At 34.8% G+C, this 25,066-nt stretch overlaps 2 protein-coding genes across 2 annotated transcripts; one reads left to right on the plus strand and one right to left on the minus strand.

Moving 5' to 3' along the window:
* Window positions 1-2,826: 2,826 nt before the first annotated feature.
* Window positions 2,827-14,609, minus strand: LOC128229824 (MAP kinase-activated protein kinase 5-like). Its single transcript, XM_052941649.1, has 13 exons — window positions 14,504-14,609; window positions 13,869-13,942; window positions 13,183-13,356; window positions 12,788-12,896; window positions 12,214-12,303; window positions 11,643-11,738; window positions 8,645-8,722; window positions 8,190-8,377; window positions 6,841-6,955; window positions 6,353-6,480; window positions 5,636-5,745; window positions 5,084-5,188; window positions 2,827-4,485 (listed from the first exon to the last, which is right to left on the minus strand). The coding sequence occupies exons 1-13, from the start codon at window positions 14,537-14,539 to the stop codon at window positions 4,349-4,351; spliced, it is 1,440 nt and encodes a 479-aa protein (XP_052797609.1). The 5' UTR covers window positions 14,540-14,609; the 3' UTR covers window positions 2,827-4,348.
* A 2,130-nt stretch (window positions 14,610-16,739) lies between these two features.
* LOC128232955 (glyoxalase domain-containing protein 4-like) lies at window positions 16,740-24,428 on the plus strand. The gene is made up of 10 exons (XM_052946768.1): window positions 16,740-16,904; window positions 18,630-18,679; window positions 18,911-19,031; window positions 19,367-19,505; window positions 21,758-21,808; window positions 22,063-22,142; window positions 22,860-22,946; window positions 23,234-23,347; window positions 23,786-23,872; window positions 24,209-24,428. The coding sequence occupies exons 1-10, from the start codon at window positions 16,815-16,817 to the stop codon at window positions 24,272-24,274; spliced, it is 885 nt and encodes a 294-aa protein (XP_052802728.1). The 5' UTR covers window positions 16,740-16,814; the 3' UTR covers window positions 24,275-24,428.
* The last annotated feature ends 638 nt before the right edge of the window (window positions 24,429-25,066 follow it).

Here is a 25,066-nt window from a genome sequence, read left to right on the forward strand (position 1 = left end):
GGTATACATAAATTTGTTCATTAATTAATTTATTAATTTGTATCCGACTGTTATATTGAAATGACTCTCCAAAGAGTCATTGATATAAATGTGTTAAGAATTAAATAAAAAACATTTCACTGACAATTTTCTTTTTATAAAATACATTGTTAAAAATACTTTTCAATGGCAAATCCATATTTGTATTAATTTCACTTGGTTGTCTCTATATATGTGTTATTTATAATATGATATAACTTCTTTATCCATGTATATATTGGGATGAGTGAATAAAAGAGGATAAGGGCTTTTCTTGTAAGACATGGGCATGCTACCCGAGCAGTATAAAATCAAAAACAGACACGCATGACAACAGTAGCCTGGTGGCATCGGCGGCATACTTCAAAGTGTTACTGTGTACTGTAGTTATTAGTTTCCTATGATAGAATGTTTTTTTAATTCTCAGATAAAATTATTAGGCTATTTATTATTGTTTGTCTACTATTTATTTATCTTCAAATTAAAGTGTATTAATTTTCATTTTGTATCAAATGCAAATATATACATATAAATAAGTGAATATATAAGATATAAATGAGGCCACTTCCTGTATTACTTTGATTATAAGTATCTTCCATGGCCGCTCGTGTAAGATAGGTTCATTCCGACCCGAGCGTAGGGTGTTTTGCGGAAACGAGGTTTACTGTTTTATGGTGACATTTGAAGCGAGAAATAATTATTTGGCGTTCTAAATATTGCCACAAGACAAGGTTTCCATGATGCTACAGACGACAGTCTTTAACAAGGGAGGTAATTACAATGTGACGACCATAAAAAAGGAGTTCCATACGGGCATTTTATCTTCGCACGTGGGCAAGATAAGAATTTCTAGCATGGTTAAATAATTGGCTCAAACTTAACAATAAGATAATATGTATAAACAAGAAACGTCGCAATGCGACGAAACCAGCTTTTCAATGGTTGACAGAAGAACTGCAGCCGTCATTTTAACAATTTTTCTATTTTAAGTAACAGTGACCTTGACCCAGGGCACCAAAACGCAATCCAATGAGAGGTCTGCATAAACTCTTCCTAAATACCAAGTTTACTCAAGATATGTCAACCCTAACTGAAGTTATTCAGATTCAACCGTCAAGCATCGGTGACCTTGACCCCAGGGGCCCCGAACGCAACCACATGAATGGTCTCCATTAACTCTTCATTAAAACCAAGTTTTGTCAAGAGATGTTAGCCCTAACTGAAGTTATTCAGTTTCAACCGTGTTTTCTATTTTAATCACCGGTGACATTGACCCTAGGGCCCCCGAACGCAACCCCATGAAGGGTCTCAATTAACTCTTCCTTAATACCAAGTTTATTCAAAATGTGTTAACACAAACTAAAGTTATTCAACACAAACCCTTATCTCATTTTTAGTAACAACTAACAAGGACATTGACCTTGACCCTTGGGGCCCACAACGCAATTCCGTGAAAGATAACCATAAACTCTTTCTATATATATATATATATATAGACAATTGAAGTTGTTCAGTTTCAACCATTTTTCTATATAAGTGACCTTGACCCCAGGGGCCAAAACAAGCAAACCAAGAAAAGGTTTCCAAAAATTCTTCCATTATTCAAGATATCTCAACCCTTACTTAAATTATTCAGTTTCAACCGTTTTTCTATTTAAAGTAACAGTGACCTTGACCCCAAAAGGCATTGCAGTGGTCTCAATAAACTCTTCTAAAATATCAAGTTAAGTTGGGATATTTCAACCCTACCAAAATTATAAACCGTTTTTCTATTTTAAGCAATGGTGACCTTGACCCCAGGGTCCCAAAACACAATCCCATAAAAAGTCTCCAGTAACTCTTCCTAAATACCAAGTTTAGTCAAGATCGGTCAACCCTAACTAAAGTAGTTCAGTTTCAACTGTTTTTCTATTTTTAGTAACAGTGACCTTGACCCTAGAGGCCCAAAACACTATCCAATGAAAGGTCTCCATAAACTCTTCCTAAATGCCAAGTTTAGTCATCCCAAACTAAAGTTATTTAGTTTCAATCAATATTCTATTCTTAGTAACTGCGACCTTGACCTTAAATGCCCAAAACGCAATCCCATGAAAGGTCTCTATAAACTCTTCCTATATACCAAGTTTAGTAAAAATATGTCAACCCTAACTAAAGTGATTCAGTTTCAACCGTTTTTTTTTATTAGTAGTAACAGTGACCTTGACCTTAGATGCCCCAGCTGCAGTCCCATAAAAGGTATCCTTTATCTCTTCCTAAATACAAAGTTTGCTTGCAATAAGTCTGACGCCGCCTGCCTGGTTGCCCACTAGAACAACGGCATACATCATTCTAATAACCAGGCTTCACTATGAAAACTTGGTTAATAAAACAATTGATCTCCAACATTTGGCAAGTTTTAGCCCTATTTCTGATTGCCTCTTAATCTGAACACCAGTAAAATATACAAGGAAGCATTGATCAAGGATCTGAAGCCTTTTCAATGGTTTGTTACACCAAAGACTTTCAGAATTTCATTTTGTAAGAATTTCAATACCCCGTGGAGAGGGCTTTTAGGTAAAACATGGTTGCATAGAAAATCACATCAAATGAACTGTTAAAAGAACGTGGACTTTTAAGAGGCATTGTTTTACCTTCCCATTTCTTTTTCAATTGATAAATTCATTTTGATGGTAAGTAGAGCTATTCTTGTGTCCTACCTAATAGCGTTCAATCATTGCAATTCACCTCAGAGACTAGGACTAGGGAATGTGACTTAAAGCTGTCTAAATGGTGCTTAAATTAACTAAAATATGTAGGAACAACAAGATGTATTGGGCAGTAATTTTATTACAAATTAATAATATATCATATAAATATATATTATAGAGAGATGAAAATATATAAAAGTGCATTAAATGCCTAACTGACGTAACTATAAATATCACAGAATAAAAAAAACAAAAACAGATATGACATATGTTGACTTGATTTTAAAATGATATCAAAAATAAATATTTCTACCCAAGCCACAATTGACCAACTCACAGTAACCTGATTAAAGGGATTAGGAAGGAAAAGAAATAACACATAAGTTGCCACCTACCCACCCCTTAAAATGGGGGTAAGTAAATACCAAACAAAATATTCATTGTGGCCTTATGTGTTTATTGTTTTTGAATGAAAGGATATAAATAAAGCTTTTATTAGCTGTGACAGTCTTCCAATAAATCATATATTAATAAATTAATTTACAATTTAGGTCCATGGCAAATATAATATTTTTTCTTGCTCTTGATACACACATATTCTGATTTTTTTTATATGCATTTCAAAGGGAAACTACAATCATGTACAATAAAGCCAATATAAATTAATTGCTAGATTTTCATCCAATTTTTTTTTAAAGGGGGTGAGGGGTAACATTTTTTTCTTTTTCTGAGATGACCTTCATCTTTAAATATGTGTTTATGCTCTTTCTTATTGCATAAGTGACCATATTTATACATGTGTTTTAGACAAACCATGAACACGATCATAACACATCGACACCGTAGGTATGTATAAACGCTGTTCCAGAATCAGAATGATACCTTCCACAAACTCTTATATGGCCAAGAGTGGAGGGCAAATAATTCAATGATGAATTGCCATTGGCCAGGCACTGTTGTATCTGCTGAGATATTGACTTAAATGTGGTTACATGCAAAACCTAAACCAGAATTTCTAAGTCAAATAATAAAGGCCAATAATTGGCATTAAATTCAAATAAGTGTTATCTTACTTCATTAATTATGTAGGTTTGAAAGTTGGGATTTGGGAATACATATTGTAAGTTTCAATACAATACATGATGTATTTGTTGAGATAATGGCTATAAAGTGCTTACATGCAAAACCTTAACCAAGCAGTGACAATAAAACTAGGGTCAGTTGAAAAGCTCTCCATATTCTTCAAATAGTTGAGCTAAAAACGCTCTCATTTTATGACCATTGTACCTGTTCACTTATAAAATAATGTATGCATAAAAAAATATGAATAAATATGATTCTCCAACAAATTGCACAATAATAGTTCATTGTCATATTCAAAGAAAGTAACATACCTTTTCAAGGTTACGAAAACAGGGCTTATCAAGAAGACATAGAAAATGAAATAAATAGAACAAGTTAAAATACACCTATAAATACTGTATACATGTTTGCATATTACAAGAGTTCAGACAAAGAAATAAAAACAATGCACACAAAGGTCATATCAATGGGAATGTTTCAAATAATTTCAAATGATTTTAAATGACAATGTATGAGCACCTTTTCTTTTGTTGAAAACAAAATAAATCTCATTTCTACTGTTAAGTTCCATTTTCCATTCCATTTTCCTCCTCATTGCTGGGCTGGTGCTGTAAACCAAGTCCGTTCAGCCCTTGGACTAGATCACTCAACTTCTGAGCTAGTTTTGACTTGTCAATCTTGGTTTGAAATCGTTGTCCTGAAAATATAATAGAAATGACGCTTTTCTGTTTAATTTACATCAAACCACATTCCAGAAACAAATTTAATCAAAGACTCATTGAAAGCTGAGCTGAACTTGAATGTTTCTGTCTTCAAAACTATCAAAATCCAGGTATATGGCATATAAGTTATTTATTAATGCATTTCTCTCTCGTCAGAGTGATGGTTACAGTATTCATTGAATCATAAAGGTGTAAACATCTGTACCAAGTTTTATGTGAACATCGTCAATGGTTATCAAGTGACATTGCATTTAAGTTTTGGTCATCATCAATACAATCATGACGGACAAGCCGAATCAAGTCGAATCAAGTCGTTGACCAGAGATCAATATACCTGTACCACCCCAATAAAGGGGGAGAGGTCTTGTGGTTAAGGTGAATAAGCTGTCCACCCCTCACCCAAGAGTTTAAGGGTTTTAATCCTACTAGTGGTACGTTCCCATGGCCTCTCAAAAAAAGGAGTACTGGTTTTTACTACTCTGGTTTCTTCCACCTGATTGAGTCTTATAAGATTACAGCTAGATTCACAATTGCATTAGAATAAATTAGTATAAATGAACCATGAACCCTTACCATCCCACTCCCAAGTGTTGAGAATATCGACCAGATCTTTGTGGACGGAGCCCAGGAACCCTGTTGCCTTGACGATAAGGTCGTTTAACTTACTCTCATCATCATCTGAAAATAAACCACTCTTATATTAAATTTATTGAAACATGAATGCTTAGTATGCAAATTTAACAGCACAGTCACCCAAATATAGTATCACTTTATGACTTTGATATTAGCAAGTAAACTTCATGATTTATAACAGGTATTGAGCAGAATTATAGAAGTTAATTATAATTTCCATTTTTTCTTTACAATACTCTAGTCTGTTTCCTCAGACCATCAAGGGGCTAGCTTGATAATTATCAAAGCCAGTGTTATAGATCTTGGAACGTATATATCTGTTTTGCCAATGGTAATATTTGTCCTAAGTTTCATGTGAGTATCTTGAACAGGTTTTAATTATTACCTTGGTCAACAATTCTGCGGAACAAAATATGCAAAATCAAGGAAATGACAATACATCAACTTTTCTTCTTCAAACTAAATGAACAGCTCACAAAATTTAATCAGTACCTTTAGGAGGTAGAATACAGTAAGCAATGATGTTACGAAGTGATCTCAAGGTCATCTCACAGGTCGTAACCTTGGTGACGGGTCTGCTTGGCTCCTCGGTGCTGCTTTGTCTGTAATAATTAAAAGGTCATTTTTTTATTTCTACATATGTTCATGTTCATATTGAATATATGGACCTAAAGTAAGGAGGTAACAAAGTCATGACTCTCAAGAAGAGATGTTTGTAAAACATGTATGCACAACGACATTGGTTATGACCTCTCCACCAAGATTATGACTTTAAGCCGAAGCCTTCAGACATGGTTTGGTATACTGCCAGACCAACCAACTAGTGGGGGTGCATAATAATATTGTAATTTCCATATTGCTAATATTAACTATGATTACATTTTTACATGGTCAAAATTAGACCTGCACTATAAAAATACTTACAAGGCTTATGTAAGATCTGGATTTTATATAGCAGGGTTTGTTAAAAAATAATAATGTCAAGCACTAGTATATGAGCTTGTTTGTCTAAAAGTAGAACTTTCAAGATTGTCCAATACCCCTGAACTTAATGGAATACCCGTTATTTCAGCCTTTCATTTTCATACCCCAGTACTGTTAGCAACAAAAGAAAGAGCTTATATTTTGGTCACTTTTTTCTTAAACCACAGCCTTGGAATATTACATGTATATCTACTATGGCTTGTCACAGAACATGAAGTAACAAACCTATATTTTCTCTTTCTGAGGATGGGATTGTGGGACTCTATGAGGGGTTTCAGTGTCAGCTGACATTCTGGGGTTCTCAGTATGGTCAACTGCTGGGCGTGAGCCAGGTTTATATCCTCCAGACTTTGCTGAAGAGAACAAAAAGGGAAAAATTCAAGTTTTTGACATATCATATAATTCAATTGACTGGAGTTAATTTTTGGATGACTTCAACATAGTTTTGATGTTTATAATTATGAGAGGATCAAACCTTGTTAGCAATGACAGTGGAAGAATGCAGCTAACTGTTGGCATGTTATAACAAGGGAAGTTTGGTGCCAACCTCAATGCTGATTCAATTTACATGTTCTTGTCTTCGTGGAATACTCATGAAACTTATCATACCTTATAATACCAGCAATGACACAGCGAGGGAATGCAGTTTTCTGTTGAGATGTTCTAACTGTGGATGTTAACTGGTATATGATATACATGAAACTATACAATACCTTATCAGCAATGACAGCGGGTGAATGCAGTTCTGTGTCAGGGGCGTCTTCCAACCAGGAAAGTTTGGTGACATCCTCGATGTTGAGACGGTATGAGGGGTCTACATGTAGCAAGCTGAAGTATGGAAGCCAACAGACTACAATTGTTTTTCAGAACTGGTTTGAGGTAGATCAATTTGTCTATTTTTTATTATGAAAATACTGACACATACTGATAAATAGACGCATACTGATAAGTTCAGTAGTGTTGAGTCAATACAATTAACAGAGGACTCAAATTTGGTAAATTAATTTGTCCTTTTAACCACCTGTTTCGCCCTGTCAGACACAAGGCAACATTACCTTTGAACCACCTTTTTCGCCCTGTCAGACACGTGGCAACATTACCTTTGAACCACCTTTTTCACCCTGTCAGACACGTGGCAACATTACCTTTGAACCACCTGTTTCGCCGTCAGACACATGGCAACATTACCTTTTAACGACCTGTTTCGCCCTGTTAGACACAAGGCAACATTACCTTTTAACCACCTGTTTCGCCCTGTCAGACACAAGGCACCATTACCTTTTAACCACCTGTTTTGCCCTGTCAGACACGTGGCAACATTACCTTTGAACCACCTGTTTCTCCCTGTCAGACACATGGCAACATTACCTTTTAACCACCTTTTTCGCCCTGTCAGACACATGGCAACATTACCTTTTAACGACCTGTTTCACCCTGTCAGACACAAGGCAACATAACCTTTTAACCACCTGTTTCACCCTGTCAGACACGTGGCACCATTACCTTTTAACGACCTGTTTCGCCCTGTCAGACACAAGGCAACATTACCTTTGAATCACTGCTTTCGCCCTGTCAGACACACGGCACCATTACCTTTTAACCACCTCTTTCACCCTGTCAGACATGTTTCGCCTTGTCAGACACATGGCAACATTACCTTTTAACCACCTCTTTCGCCCTGTCAGACACATGGCAACATGACCTTTTAACCACATCTTTCGCCCTGTCAGACACAAGGCAACATTACCTTTGAACCACATCTTTCACCCTGTCAGACACAAGGCAACATTACCTTTTAACCACTTCTTTTGCCCTGTCAGACACATGGCACCATTACCTTTGAACCACTTTTTTCGCCCTGTCAGGCACACGGCACCATTACCTTTTAACGACATGTTTCACCCTGTCAGACACATGGCAACAATACCTTTTAACGACCTGTTTCCCCCTGTCAGTCACATGGCCACATTACCTTTTAATGACCCGTTTCCCCCTGTCAGACACATGGCGACATTTCCTTTTAATGACCTGTTTCCCCCTGTCAGTCACATGGCGACATTACCTTTTAACGACCTGTTTCGCTCTGTCAGACACATGGCACCACTCATCTTCTGGGAAATCATACTCTCCAGAAAGAATTTTCCTTCGCATCTCCACAGTGATCTGTCGACTCGGAGTTTCCGAGTAAAAGGGGGGATAACCACACAGCATGATGTACAGGATCACGCCAAGACTCCACATGTCACATGACTGAAATAGTGAAGCATGCTTGACTATGTAAACCATTGCTTAAAAGAATTGCTCTTAGTTTAATTTAATATGCTTTAGTAAATTTGTGAAATTATGACTATTGTGTATAAATAAATTAAGGGCAGGGAAATCTTAACCAACAATACCATCATCTTAATCAATATAACCAATTAATTTGCAAATTTAAATTTGTAATAAGTCAGCGGAGATCTTTAATTCTTGGAAAATGCATACTTTTTTTAAATTTCAATATAAAATTTGTTTTACCTTGTCATATGTATATGGTATTGAGGTGGGAATGATGCCTTTTTTCAACTTGGCTTGGTGTCTGTGAGCTTCTAGAACCTGAAGACATATAATGAAAAATTCATTATCATGGAACTCTTTATTGTGCTTTTTCCCACCATTCTGGGAAAGGGGTCAGAAAATTTCTGATTGAGTAAAATGTGTTATCATAACCAGGGCTTCCCTAAAGTTTATAACCTCAATCGGTCTGTCCCAGCGACAACTCACCCCCCCCCAAAAAAAAAAGATCCCCCCCCAAAAGACCTGTTCAAAAGTCCAATTATATATAATTTATAACTATTCAATTGGAAACTCCCATTCTGCCTTCTATTACAAAAGATGCTATAAGAAATAAACAGAGAAAGTACCAGTACAGCATCAGTATTTTATGATCGTCTTGAGTCTGAGTCTCGAGACTCAAGACATTAGTGATTATGGCACCAGAACAATAATACTGCTTTTTCTAAATCTTATCAAAATGGGCATTCTAGAAGATAATTGTGAAAATGAATGACCAGAATTTAATCATATTCTTACGTTGTTTGTTTAGAATATGTTTTTTTGTAAAAGTAAACTCTGCTATTTCTCATTTATTGGTTTATCTTTTACATTTTCACATCTGGTGACAACAGCTTTTGAACATATGAGCGATTTCCACAGCGCAATACATACATGTATTCAGGGCTGGAGTATACTGAAGAATTCAAACTTTGAAAATACATTGCAAGACATTTCTTTACAGAGTAAAATTGAAACTTGGGTAGTTGGAAACATCAGATCGCTCGAGGATTTAGCTCGGTCGTCGGCGTCCTTGAGCGATCGCAGTTTTACTGTAGTTATATAAACATACAAATTTTATATATATGGCAGTTAAAATCTTAAAATACTTCAATTAAACACATTTCTCACATTTTTCTTCAAATTGATAAAATTTAAGCTTACAGGCATTTTCGACCTTAGGGCTATTCCATTTAAACATATAACCCCCGAGGGAAAGGCACTTTTAAATTATGCCCCCCCCCCCCCCTACAGAAGCAAATTTACCCTAGTGGGGTCCAAATTAGCGAAAAAGGGCCGCACCTATATACTATTTAAATAATTGCCTCCCCCCGTAGGGTATATGTTTTACTGGAATAGCCCTTAGCTAACTGTCGCTTTTCTCCAATTCCCTGCCCCTTTTAAAACCTGGCTGAAACCCAGGGATGTGATTGACCTGGCAGCCAAAGGGCTGAAAATTTTTCAGCCATGAGTTTATGGGGCGCTCTTGGGGTCAAAAGCGCACTGCTGTAGAAGAAAAAATGGCTTTTTAGAAGCTCTTTTGAGGGCTCTCCTTACTTTAATTTTGAAGCAAACTTGAATATTAACTTAAACAACTGAAAGCAAAAAAAAAAAAAATTCAGGTAAAAAACATTGATTTTTTTTGGGGGGGGGGGGGGGGGTCTCTGGGGCCATTAGATCCGCGGAATTCCGCGGACAAATCACATCCCTGAAACCGTACTTGTATGTTCATACCTGAGGTGCCCCTATACTGTGCTTGTATGTTCATACCTGAGGTGCCCCTATACCGTGCTTGAATGTTCATACCTGAGGTGCCCCTATACCGTACTTGTATGCTCATACCTGAGGTGCCCCTATACCGTACTTGTATACTCATACCTGAGGTGCCCCTATACCGTACTTGTATGCTCATACCTGAGGTGCCCCTATACCGTACTTGTATACTCATACCTGAGGTGCCCCTATACCGTACTTGTATGTTCATACCTGAGGTGCCCCTATACCGTACTTGTATACTCATACCTGAGGTACCCTATACCGTACTTGTATGTTCATACCTGAGGTGCCCCTATACCGTACTTGTATGTTCATACCTGAGGTGCCCCTATACCGTACTTGTATGTTCATACCTGAGGTGCCCCTATACCGTACTTGTATGTTCATACCTGAGGTGCCCCTATACCGTACTTGTATACTCATACCTGAGGTGCCCCTATACCGTACTTGTATGCTCATACCTGAGGTGCCCCTGTACCGTACTTGTATACTCATACCTGAGGTGCCCCTATACCGTACTTGTATGCTCATACCTGAGGTGCCCCTATACCGTACTTGTATACTCATACCTGAGGTGCCCCTATACCGTACTTGTATGCTCATACCTGAGGTGCCCCTATACCGTACTTGTATACTCATACCTGAGGTGCCCCTATACCGTACTTGTATGCTCATACCTGAGGTGCCCCTATACCGTACTTGTATACTCATACCTGAGGTGCCCCTATACCGTACTTGTATGCTCATACCTGAGGTACCCTATACCGTACTTGTATACTCATACCTGAGGTGCCCCTATACCGTACTTGTATGTTCATACCTGAGGTACCCTATACCGTACTTGTATGTTCATACCTGAGGTGCCCCTATACCGTACTTGTATACTCATACCTGAGGTACCCTATACCGTACTTGTATACTCATACCTGAGGTGCCCCTATACCGTACTTGTATGTTCATACCTGAGGTACCCTATACCGTACTTGTATACTCATACCTGAGGTGCCCCTATACCGTACTTGTATGTTCATACCTGAGGTACCCTATACCGTACTTGTATGTTCATACCTGAGGTGCCCCTATACCGTACTTGTATACTCATACCTAAGGTACCCTATACCGTACTTGTATACTCATACCTGAGGTGCCCCTATACCGTACTTGTATACTCATACCTGAGGTGTCCCTATACCGTACTTGTATACTCATACCTGAGGTGCCCCTATACCGTACTTGTATACTCATACCTGAGGTGCCCCTATACCGTACTTGTATACTCATACCTGAGGTACCCTATACCGTACTTGTATGTTCATACCTGAGGTGCCCCTATACCGTACTTGTATGTTCATACCTGAGGTGCCCCTATACCGTACTTGTATGTTCATACCTGAGGTGCCCCTATACCGTACTTGTATGTTCATACCTGAGGTGCAACATAGTAGGGTGTGAAGTATGGAGTTTGTAGATTGCCGTCGTCAATCTTGGCAAAACCAAAGTCAGACAACTTCAGCTCCGCATCCTGGAAATGTTTAAAAAGTGAATAAAACACAATAAATTTAAATTATCCTTAACTGCTTGCTTAACTACACTACAAATGTTTGAAAGACTTGTTTCAGTTGTGATAAGTACAAAAAGGTTCACACAGTAATGTACCTTCTCAAAGACACCAGATGGTCCCAAAATCAGTTGCCCAGTTAAATCATATCTGTTTATGACTGCAGATAAATATACTGAGGCTATTTTTAAACTTTTCCATTTTACGTGGTAGACAACCCCAGTAAATTTCACATTGAAAAAATGTGCAAAAGCTGTGAAAGATGCAAGTGTTGTAAGCAATGTGATACATCAATAAGTAAGATTCAATGCGTTGTACACAACGATGTTAATTTGATGTAAATTTTTGACGATTTCCTTTTTTCCTTTCAATTGTATGATCTGGTGTCTATTCCCTTTAACACCCTCTGTTGCAACATGGCATGTACATGTACACATACCTCTGTGTTGTCAGTGAGGAGTATATTTTCAGGTTTGAGGTCCCTGTGAGCTACATTGAGGCTGTGACAATGGCGGACTGCTATTGCTATCTGGAAGTTTAATAACATTATACACTACAACTTTGATAATTCACAAAATACATATAGTGCAACATCCAACAAAGGCAATGCCATCAGGAATCCTTACTTTTTTTGTCAAACAAAATTTTATTTTTAAAAAACAGTACCAAAACCAACTAATTGCAATATTTGTTTTAAACAATTTCTCAAACAACAATTGAGCGCTTTTTAACGAGCCGTAATCATGAATCAGAGAAGTTTCTGCTTCCAATATTTGAAACATGCAGTAGTTGCCTGCTGTTCAAGTGACAATAATTATGCAGTAGTCATGTATCAACTTAAATGTCTGAAAAATATTTACTGCAAGGAAAAACAAAAAAAGGGAAACAGACATAAATGAAATCAAGCTTAAACCTTTGCATTTGATTCTGACAATACATGATTTTGCTTTCTTTTTTGATGTTTTGCACTTTAATATGTACAAAGTAAAATTAAAAACAAACTCTCTGCATACCTTCCTGAAAAACTTTGCCGCCTTATTCTCCGTGAACCTACGTTCCCGACTGATGCGGTCAAATAGCTCACCTCCCTCCATCATTTCCATCACCATTAACAAGTAAGCCCTGTGGAAACATACAGGAAAAATATTTAAAAAAAATGGCTAACATAATTTATATTCAGTTTAATGTATTTGCATGATATTAATATAATAATATCAATAAATGTACTCCTCCAATACAGAATCAGTAATTGTGCTAAACACATTAATGTAATCATGATTTTCTGGGCTTTCTCATGAATTTTATCTACCATAAAGTTTATGGTATATAAAATTCATGAAAAAGCCCAGAAAACTATTAACTAATCGTATATATATGTTATACTGAAAAAAAAGAAGAAGTGGTATACTTTGGCTGCTTCTCTCCAGGGAACTGTATGTCGTTAGCATACACATCATGGACCTGTACAATGTTTGGGTGGCCGTTACACATCAGATGAAGGTTCACCTCTGTCTGAGACTTGTGCGTATCTGGGAGGCATTTTAATGCATAACGCTTCCCTGTTTTCTTCTTCCGGCATGGCCTAATAAGGCAACACATTGCAGTAAATTTTAAATATTGTGTACAGTTATCACTATACAAGTTCACTTTAAGTAATAAAGCTTTGAAACTGAGCTAATAAATTACTAATACATGTCACTTAATACATAATACTTATACCTTTAAGATGAAATTATATTATTCTCAATAGTAAAACCTGTGACTGTATCCTTTATTTGAACATCATTATTTTTTTTTTTACTAGCTCATGCTTATGCTATGATATTTAAAATTAAGTAAAAGTCAGTAAGTAAATAAATTAAATATAATTATTAAAGAAGATGTTAGAATAAGCGTTGCAGTTTTTATGAGTAGGATATTCATAAAAACTTCAACACTTATTCTTGGGGAGGAAGGTGTGTTTACAGCCTTGTCTGCTGATGTGGTAGACTACAAGGCAGATTGTGCTCCTTACTGACTCCCTGTCTTTAACATCCTCCTTTATAAGATTGAAAGAGTGTCCCTTTTGAAATATGATCAACTTTATTATAGTACCTGACTGGACCACTGATTCCTGTGCCCAACTTTTGGTTCCATTCAACATCGTAATCTAACAAGATAGACTGCGTCTAAAATAAACAATATTGAATAATACAAACATTTAAAAAAAAAATGAAATACATCATTACGTGTATACAATTACTGTACCTATGAATTTAGGAAGTAAATTAATTAAAATCAAACACACTTTGTTGTTTTACTGTGAAGAAAAGAGAATCAGTTTTAGAAGATAAAAATTTGTGTGATGGAAACAGTAAATTCAGTCATCAACTTGAGATCTACGCAACACTTTGTGTGCTTGATATCAAAAGCAAAGTGGTTCTAAAATGCCGTCCAGGCTAACCATCATTAAAAAAAAAGCCTGGACGGCATTTTAGAATGACTATTTGTAAACCTAGCCCTAAAATCATTAAACTAAAATAAATGTATGTATTTGATAAATATACTTCTGTAAGATGCCAATCAAAGTTAAAACTTAAAACTTATGTCTATTGTCAGTGTAATCTATAAAATAAGATGAAACTGCCAAGATGTACTTTCATTTTGAGAATTTTTATTTTTCAAACCTCAATAAAACTTCATCGTTTGAAAACACAAATGTAAACAATGATTGATTAAACCATAATGACCTTTGTTTTTGGGCTATTTTTACCACCTTCTGCCATTTTCGCTTTAATAATTCAGCAAATAAAAAGTTACACCAATATAGGGCGTAATACACGAGGTAAAACTAGCCATCTCACAAATATTGTCGAATAAAACAAGCGTTCTAGGATTGCTACAGACAACAGTTAAGTCACGACCTCCACGTCAAGATGTCATAAAGGGGTAGAGATTGAGCATCTGTCCTGACCGAACTGCATGTAACTGTTATAACTTCTATAACATCGTGTTTTACCCCTCTAATTATCTGTTACAGTGTTTTTTTATTAAATAATTTGGATTTAGAAAATGGCATCACTTTATACTTTAAAAAGAATGAAAAGTGGTATACTTTTTTTAATTTTTGCACACGTTACGGTTTGAACCAGAATTGTGGCGAAAAGGATAGTTAATGTTGGTTTAAACAGTATTTATCTTGTACCATGTTTAAAGTGGCGAATCCAGGAATTATAAATAAATATATAATATATATCAGCGTTTTAAAATGGAAAAGGTATACTTTAAAGGTTAAATTGAGCTTCATTATTTTGCCGGGCAACTTGGGATGGGGGACCTTGTGACCCCCCAGAGCTGCCACTGTACTACATTAACAAGAAAAAAAATGAGAAAAAGCCAAAGACCCAATGGAACCCCTTCCCTTGTTTTTTTTTGTAAAGCACATTCAAGTATTCCCTGCTGCATTGACATTCTCACTTATGTTTCGATTAATATTTGTACAGTCTACTACTAATACATAATGATAAGCACTTGATGCATTATCGCATGTAAATATGTTAAATTATCAAATACTTTATTAACAATCCCATGTTATTAAGTGTGCTTAATCTGATGTATTTTGTGTATTTAAAAGAAATACTTTAATTGTTATTCCAGTGAAAACATATTAGACGTCCAAGATAGATATTTGGAAAGTCCATATATTTTTTATTCAACTTTTAAAATGACACTCTTATTCAAAATCAATTCATACACATGTATAACAAATACACATTTTAAGTAATAAACCTTTAACTACTTACTAAATATGCACTAATGGAAAATATTAATTAATGAAAACAAGATTGTAACCGTGTACGTATTTACAGCTGCACCTTCACAGAGTTACCGTTTTTACATTTTTTTATTTTTTGTCTTGGAATGAGCAAATTTGTGCGTGAATATCTGCAAACTAGTGATAAAAGACGGCTGACAAAAGATCAGACCGCAAAATTTCATAATTCCGTTCCAAATTAATGTTTTGTGGCTTAAACCGTTACTAATGGTTTAAGCAAAATGCATGAATCATCAATTTTTTAACTTAAATATAAAAATCTGCGATCTAATGATTAGTCAGCAGTCTTATATTACTGGTTTGCATGGATTTTCGCATAAACTGGCTCGTTCCAAGACAAAAAAAAAAGTTTTCAAAACGTTCAATCTGTGAGAGTGCAGCTTTAACAGCAGAAAGCGCAAAATATTACATGATTGGTGAATTATAAAAGATTTACTGTGATAATTTACTGTTTTATATTCATTTAAAGGTACTCGTTCATGTCTTTGCAAAATGCATGTTTTATTTAATGGAAAAAAATAAAATGTGGCAATTACTAAAATCTGGAACCCTTCAGCAAATGTAAATATTTTTTCTTTAGACCACAATTTTCAATAGCGTTAAAACGCTCTTAATTATACACTTAGTTACAGCTTTGTTGCTGCGTGATTGGTTGATTGATATTTCCACGTGATGATATCAATGTATTGTGAAGAGGTTAAAATATCTACCACTTTTTAAAATAATAGTGGCGTAATAATAGTTGAGGTTTAGCCATCGGTTTTCTATTTTTTCTTTACCGGCGTGGATTCGCAACCAACTTAAACCAACATACATTAACTTTAACTGTATATTTTTCTATAATTTCCATATCATAGCGTAAAATAATGATAATAAAGATATTTTCAGGTGATTTTTTTGGAAATATGCGAGTCCCTTTAAGTTCATGACATATACTGTATCCATCTTTATAGATCTCCTAAAACATGGTTAGGTTAATGCAATTTAATTACGCTAACATTATGGTACGCCAGTTCAATCTCACCTGAAGAAAAACTGAGATCTGATTATTCGATTTTATTTTGGGTCAATAACATGAATACACAGGTGCTTGACACCTGTGCATGAATAAGCACTCCCTGATTTTAATTAGAACATTTCCTACCATTTTGAGGTAAATGTTGACTGCTACATTTGTCAACTAGCTGTCAGCTGAAATCCAAGTTAATTTAAGCTATAAGTAAGCGATGGCAACTCGAAGGGCATTACACTTTGTGTTCAAAGTAGGAAATAGAACAGAAACTGCTAATTTCTTTCGTCAAATTCTTGGGATGAAGGTAGGTTATTTAACAGTACATTTCATGTGTTATTTCGGACATTATAATTCGGATGCTGTGTTTAGATGATTAAGTAGTACTGTATATAGAGCTGTGGGCCATTTTATATGTCATTAATCGCAGGTCTCGCGGCAGTTCGGTTATCAATTTGCTCTTTTGGCGAATACGTTAGACTTCAAGTTAAAATGTGTTTAAGTCACACTGGGATGTGATATGGGGTCAAGCCCTAATGCAGCCATTATGGGCAGACATAAACACAAAAAGAAGAAAAGGAAGTGAATTTATCATATAGCATGTTAAAAAGAAAGGCCTTATTACTATAGTCAAGTTCCTTAGTTCTTAATTAATAAAGGAATTGATGTAGAGCGTGTTAAATTTGTTTGATTCTAAGATAGTTGCTATTATACTATGTATAGTATACAGTACTATTATTAGATTAAAAAAAATAGTTGAAAAACATAAGAATAGTTTCACATGTAAACTTAACAATTCTTAAAAAAAAAACACATTTATTTTTTAAACAATATTAATTTTAATACCCCACCATTTACTATATCTGGTCATTTCGTAACCTTTCCATTTCTTAACAACTGAATCTTGGTTATTTCGTAACTATTCTGTTAGTCAATTCTATCCGTCAAGAAATAAATTGACCATATGGTAACCATAAGTTAGTGGGGTGAGTAATATTATGTTTTGTAGCTTAATTTCAATATTTGATGGTTGACTTGTTCGCTTTTAAACTATTTAATACTTCATTAAAATATTTGTCTATTATGAAATTAAGTACCTGAATGACTTGTGTTTTAAATGTAAATCGCTGAAAAAGATATTTGTTACAAAAACTCATATTTTATCAAAACAGAGGGCTCAATTAACTTTACAGATTAATGAAAAAATAAATTAGCGGCAAATCAGCGTATAGATGGTCAGTGATAGATAGTTTAGTATGCTTAAAGTAATGAGCGTTTTGATTGGTCGACAATGATATCAGGAAAATATTTACCGTTTTGCACTAGATTTCACAGCGATTGAATCAGAGGTTAGATTTATCATTATCAAACCTCTGATGAATGAGAATCTCGTTCAGTGTATTGTTCGATACTAAATGTATATGGCAACAGTTACCAACTAATCCCCAATATACAAATTTTGAGCAAAATCAGTATCCTTGAACTTTATACATCTTGGTGTTCAGACATTAGTGACTGGCAATCGGGTAGATTTTCATAAATTGATTAATCGGACAGGCAGACCAACTAATTGATCCGATCAATCAACAATAATCAGAAAATTAAAAAGAATTCCTTTTATCAATCGCAACTTGTTATTAGGCACTTAGTAAATAAAATCACATGCATGGCTTAAGAATAAAATAAAATAAAATGTGAAAAATTTATTATAGTTGTAATTTTATAGCTTGTTCCAACAAACACCAAGAACATTTATATTACTTTGTCAACAAAGAAACACAAAAAACAAACATTATTTGATATATCAATACTTGCAAAACATCCACAACATTTGCTGACTTTCAGCCAGCAGCGATGATTTATCGACTATTGTCAATAATTTGCCCACCAATAGTGTTCATTGAAATGAATTATTATTAAAACTTTTATGGTTACACAGAATTACTCCATGATTATTTTGAATACATCAATGGGATTCTGAGAACATTGGACAGGCACTTATGATGTGTTTTGTTTTTTTGCCCTTTTTCAGTTTCTGCGGCATGAAGAATTTGAAGAAGGATGCAAAGCTTCTTGCAATGGGTTTGTTTGAAAAAAAAAATACGATTGGTAATATAGATGCCCTTGAAGTGAAATAGAATCCACTCTTAAAACTGTCCATTTTATGTAATTGGTCTATTCTTTAATTTTGACATATTACGTATGTGTAATTGACAATTAAGACTATTAAATTGAAATAGCAGACTTTGCACTATATGTGTTTTACATTTAACAGTCAAAAACAAGCATTAATATATCTTTTGTTCTTTCCAGTCCCTATGATGGAAAGTGGAGCAAGTCCATGGTTGGATATGGACCAGAAGACAGTCACTTTGTCATTGAGCTAACATACAACTACGGTATTGGCTCCTACAAGCTTGGCAATGATCTCATGGTAAAAATCTTATCTTTATAAACTGTAAGAAAAAGAACTTTCAGGGTAATTTGAACCAGTCAGTATTGTTTTGTGTTACTGCATGTGATCTGACTTTTATTCAAAAACAATTTTGACAAAAATCCATACTTGTTTTATCATACAGTTTAGATAAAAAGTAAACAAGCGCATCAAGCCTTTCCGACTAAGTTTTATGCATTATTGAGATCTTCTGTTGTTTGGCAGGTTATAATAGCTCTTATACAGACAAATAGCCAATTTAGCCAAAGTCATCTAATGTGGTAGTCATATACTTAATCCTCATCGTTGACAACATTGCTATCTCTATCATTCAGGGTATCACCATACATTCCCCTGTCGTTGTGGAAAATATCAAGAAACACAACTACCCATGCAATGAGAACAATGGTGTGCTGACAGTTACCTCCCCTGATGGATATCCGTTCAACATTGTGAACGAAAGTGCCTCAGGAGGTTAGCTTATATTATTATACAGTAGCCCAATAAAAATTGTAATTAAATCAGAGATGTATTTTTTATTTGATGCTTTCCAGTGGTTTATAGAATGTTATCAGTGAGATATAATTGATATATTGCCTTTAAACAGGGTACATATATTTGAATTGTTGACTACTGGGCTTTTCCGTGCAGTATGCATTGTATTATTAAAGTCACCTCATTTTTAGCACACTTTTGCATTTAACTACTGGTTAATGTCTAATTGACATTTAAAAATAGTACAAAATATTACTTTCAAAGCTGACTGGGTGAAATAAAATTGAGACAAAAAACACCTTATTAACATGTATAATATTGGATTTCAACAGTTGTGATGTGGCAGGGTCTTTCACCCACAGGAAATTCCAATTCATCCATAACTATCACTTCCAACCTGATACATCCCAGCCTACAACACTCCAATCTATCCCCTCAAGATATCCCTGGTTATATGAAGAAACTAAGCACACTGACACTGACTGATTGATATCATATCCTCAATATGTGCTCTACATGAGTATCTGAGGACAACCAATAGAAGATCGCTTTCTTAGGATCTTTCTGTCAGCCAACTGATTTTAAGCTCGACTATTCGAAGAATAAGGAGAGCTATACTACTCACCCTGGCGTTGGCATCGGCGGTGGCGTCGGCGTTGGCGTCACACCTTGGTTAAAGTTTTGCATGTAAGCACCTTTAAGTCATTATCTCAGTAAATACATCAGTTATTGCATTGAAACTTTGGATATGTATTCCCAACTATCTTACATACTAAATTAATGAAGTTAGATAACAATTATTTGAATGTAATGCAAATAATAGGCCTTTATTATTCGACTTAGAAATTCTGTTTAAGGTTTTGCGTGTAAGCACACATAGGTTAATATCTCAGCAACTACTTGAGGTATTGCATTGATACTTGATACAATGGTACTCAACCATCCAACCTACTAAATTAACCAAGTTAGATAACTCTAGTTTGCATTTAATGCAAATAATTGCCCTTTATTATTCGACTTAGAAATTCTGGTTAAGGTTTGGCGTGTAAGCACACATAGGTTAATATCTCAGCAACTACTTGAGGTATTGCATTGAGACTTTATACAATGGTAGTCAACCATCCAACGTACTTAATTAACCAAGTTAGATAACTCTAGTTTGCATTTAATGCAAAATAATTGCCCTTTATTATTCGACTTAGAAGTTCTGGTTAAGGTTTTGCATGTTACCACGTTTAATTAATTAGTCAATATCTCAGCAAATATATCATGTATTGCATTGAAAAATTAGATATGTATATACACATATGTAAATTTCTCAGCAACTACTCGATGTATCACATTGAGACTTTATAGAATGGTATTCAACCACCCTATGTCATTGAATAACCAAGATATATAACTGTATTTTGCAAATAATTGCCCTTTATTATTAGACTTAAATTAAAATAATGGCCCCTTTTTTATTCGACATAGAAATTCTGGTTAAGGTTTTGCATGTAACCACTTTTAAGTCAATACCTCAGCGAATACATCATGTATTGCATTGAAACTTTACACACAGGCTCCTATCTATTTAACCTTCTTAATTAATCAAGTAAGATAACTCTATCTTTTATTATATATAATTTTTGCCCCTTTATTATGCGACTTAGAAATTCTGGTTAAGGTCTTGCATGTTAGCACACATAGGTTAATATCTTAGCAATTACTTGATGGATTGCATTGAGACTTTATACAATGGTATTCAACCACCCAACTTAATTGAATAACCAAGTTAGATAACTGTATTTTGCAAATAATGGCCCTTTATTATTAGACTTAGAAATTCTCGTTAATATTTTGCACGGAACCACATTTATGTTTATATCTCAGCACACCATGTATTGCATTGAAATCTAATAAAACAGTGATCCATGCATGTTTCGCCAAAACTTTTCAATCCTTACATTGAAAAGCGGCGGAATAGTGGAGCGCGCTGTCTCTGTGACAGCTCTTGTTGAATATTTAAAATAATTGAAAGTGCGCATAGAAGTTAATTTTATCCAATATTCATCTAGGATTCCGATTCTAAAAGTCATATGTTCACCCTCACACTTTTTGAAGCAAGGAAGATCTAAAAACAAAGCAAATGATTTGGTTTTATATGTCTTAAAGTCTTGGCAAATATTAATCACTATGCAACAATTACAGTTATGTGAAATCATACACAATTTTACAAATGTTTTCAGATCCAGTCAAAAAGGTCACTCTAGCGTCATCAGAATTGCAAAGGTCTGTTGGTAAGTATAAAGATAAGTATGCATTTTTATAGGCTGTTAATTAAATATAAAAAACTAAAGCTTTCATTGGGGGTACTACAGCTGATAAAATACAGTATTATTTGACTGTTTAATGAATGGAAACAATGCATTTGTTAGGAAGTATTTCATAGCGGTCAGACAGCTAGATACTTTGTTGACCATTTTATTCCACGAATGGTATTAGACTATTTTTAATTCAAACATATACCTGTACACCTTACTGTATATTTCAGACTTCTGGACAAAGCTGTGTGGAATGAAAAAGTATTCTGAGACGGAGAAATCTGCAGTTTTGGGATATGCAGAGGATCAGGTAGCTGGTTTTGTTGTACTACATTTAAGGCAACATTTTATGATTTATTTAATTGATGCCTTTTTCTTGTTTTTAAGAAAAATATGGAAATTAAGGTAAAAAAAGATACTTTGTAACTACTTAAAATTAAGAAAATGCTCAGAATAATTTGAAACTCCATGTTAATGTACAGGGTCAAGCTCAGTAGTAAAATGTCTACAAATGTTTGAGATATGTATTTGAAAACTTTAATTAAATCTGTAATCTTGGAAAATGCATGTCTTCACAGTAAACCTTAATTATAATGACCATAAAGTGATTACTAAATTCTTGAAAAGCAAATCATTTATACTATGTTTATTTTCAGCTGGCTTTGGTTCAAATTGCGAATGCTTACCCAGTTGATAGGCAAAGAAACTTAGCAAGAAAGGGGTTACTTTTCTGGCATTTTCCGCATCCTTGGCCCTAACCTTTGTTTCGAATTAATAACTTGTACACTTGGTGTAGAGTCTTCATACTTTGAATTGCTTATTAGTTGTGGTCAGTAGGTACTCCCTATTGAATTTGGGGTCAGTAGGTGAAGGTCATGGTGACCATTAATATAAAAATGATGGGCGCTCCCAATCGATGGCATATCTGATATTATGTGGAGCTGTAATCATATTTGAAAGAATTGTGTTCCAAAACCCAATATCAATATCCAACTGAGTATTTACATTTTATAACAACTTATTTCAGTGTAAACTAGAGCTCCAGGATATTGGCACACATGTTGACCATGCCACGGCTTTTGGCCGTGTTGCATTTTCCTGTCCAAGGGCAGAGGTGAGGTATTGTTTCCTTTGTATGCTTTAAGCTTCAGATTCAATGAAATTGATGATTTTAAACTTCAATGAAATTGATGATTTTAAACAGGGAATAATTTCCATTCTTACACTTGTTTTCAATAGTTGACTAATGCTTTAGGTTTTCTACATTTATTCAGCGTTTTGATTTAAATTCGTCACTTGGTGGAATCCGCGAAATGGGCAAAAACCAATGCATACCACATATTATGTATGACTTTTATGCTTAATTCATGTACAGTTTAGTAACAGTGACCATTTATTTAGCTTGCAGGGATACAAGAGGGTATGAAGTCTGCTGGTCAGACAATTCTTACACCCCTGGTTAGTTTGGATACTCCCGGCAAAGCCACTGTGGAGGTTGTTATACCTGCCGATCCGGTAAGTGATATCTTACGACTAACCTTGTGGTTTAGTAAGTCGTATGGTCAGATCTCAATTCTATTCTATTTATTGTCAATAAGTGTATGGATTGGGTGTAATTAAGAGTCATTACTCAATTTTAACCTTTTATTTCTGACCTTGACTGAAGTGAAAGGGCTGAAAAGTTAGTGATGCTTACATGTAATTACAGGGTCAGTGTGAAGAATTGTTATTAACTTGACTCTCGATCATAATATCCATAGATTGATGATCATACTCTTCTGTGCATCAACGCTATGTATCTAGGGGTAAATGCAAGAAAGTACAAAAGGACATTAAAATATAGGATAAGGCATTACCCCACAAAATATTTAGTAAAAGATAGGGAAATTCTTTCTGTAGTTATGTTGGTGTTTTGTCGATAAATATCAGTGACATAACATTACCTGTTTTCAGGATGGCCATGAGATATGTTTTGTTGGGGACGAGGCATTCCGAGAGCTGTCACAAGTTGATCCCAAGGCAGACCAGTTGTTAGATGAGGTATAGAACATATTTTATGCAGTTACACACATGTAGAACTTTCAATCGAATGTCATATTCGTTTCATTGTTTAAGGACCGGTGAATTGTGAATGCCATTTATGCATAAATTAAAAACATGTTGTGGATTTCAACCTCATCTATTTTCATTTTCGCCTTTTAAATTTTTTGTTCATGAACTAAAATGGCTTTTAATTTCTCCCTCAGTGTAAGTGTTAAAGGCATTGGTTTTGAATCTAGTAATGGTTGAATTAGTGCTTGATTCCTTGTATTCTTCAAATCATAGAAACTGTTTTCTTATTAAAGCAAGTTAAATGAAATGAATGTGGCTTTGCAGGGTATTGCGGCAGACAAGAGCGATGAATGGTTTGCCAAGAAAGGGAAAAGCAAAGCTTCGGCATGAATACTGCACCGTCTTGAATGATTGTCATGAGATATTTGCTTCGAGTCCAGTGATATTTGTGTCATTCTATGGCTGCATCTAAATGGTTTGGAAAGACGGGTCATATATGATTGCAAGTGTAAATTAATGCATTTCGTATTAAAACACCTTATTATATCTGTCTGTATCTGTTCATATAGATAGAAGAGGAGGCTACACCAATGTTACTGTGTTTGACAATATTATCCACAATCGGTTTGATATATATATATATATATATATATATATATATATATATATATATATATATATATATATATATATATATATATATATATTATATATATATTTATGTGTCAATCAGTGTTAACACCAAAACAGTAAAGATATTATTTGATTGATCAAAGTCATTATTACAGAGACGTTGAAAAATGGAGAATTCGCCATAGTGTAGCATAGTTTATATCTACGGGTCAAATATATCAGTCTAAAAAAAAAAGATTTCAAAATTCTATGGGTAAAAAAATTCAGAAATCTTACCAAAAGCAGTATATTTAGCTTTCAAACAGGCCACAAATGAAACAATAGTTATTTACAAAGTTCGCATTTCTGAACAAAGAGACCAGGAAACAAATTTCCATAATGATCCGAAGGCATTAGAAGCACAGATGAGGACACTGTTTTTAACCCAAATTATTCCCATGAAGACTTCGATAATACTAGTCATGTGATTAATCAAACATATTGTTATTGCCTTTTCATGGTATTTCTTCTCCGATAAATTGGAATTAAAAGCAATTGAGGGAATAATAG

This window comes from Mya arenaria, chromosome 4 (assembly GCF_026914265.1).
Source record: "Mya arenaria isolate MELC-2E11 chromosome 4, ASM2691426v1".
Classification (NCBI taxonomy): Eukaryota; Metazoa; Mollusca; class Bivalvia; order Myida; family Myidae; genus Mya; species Mya arenaria.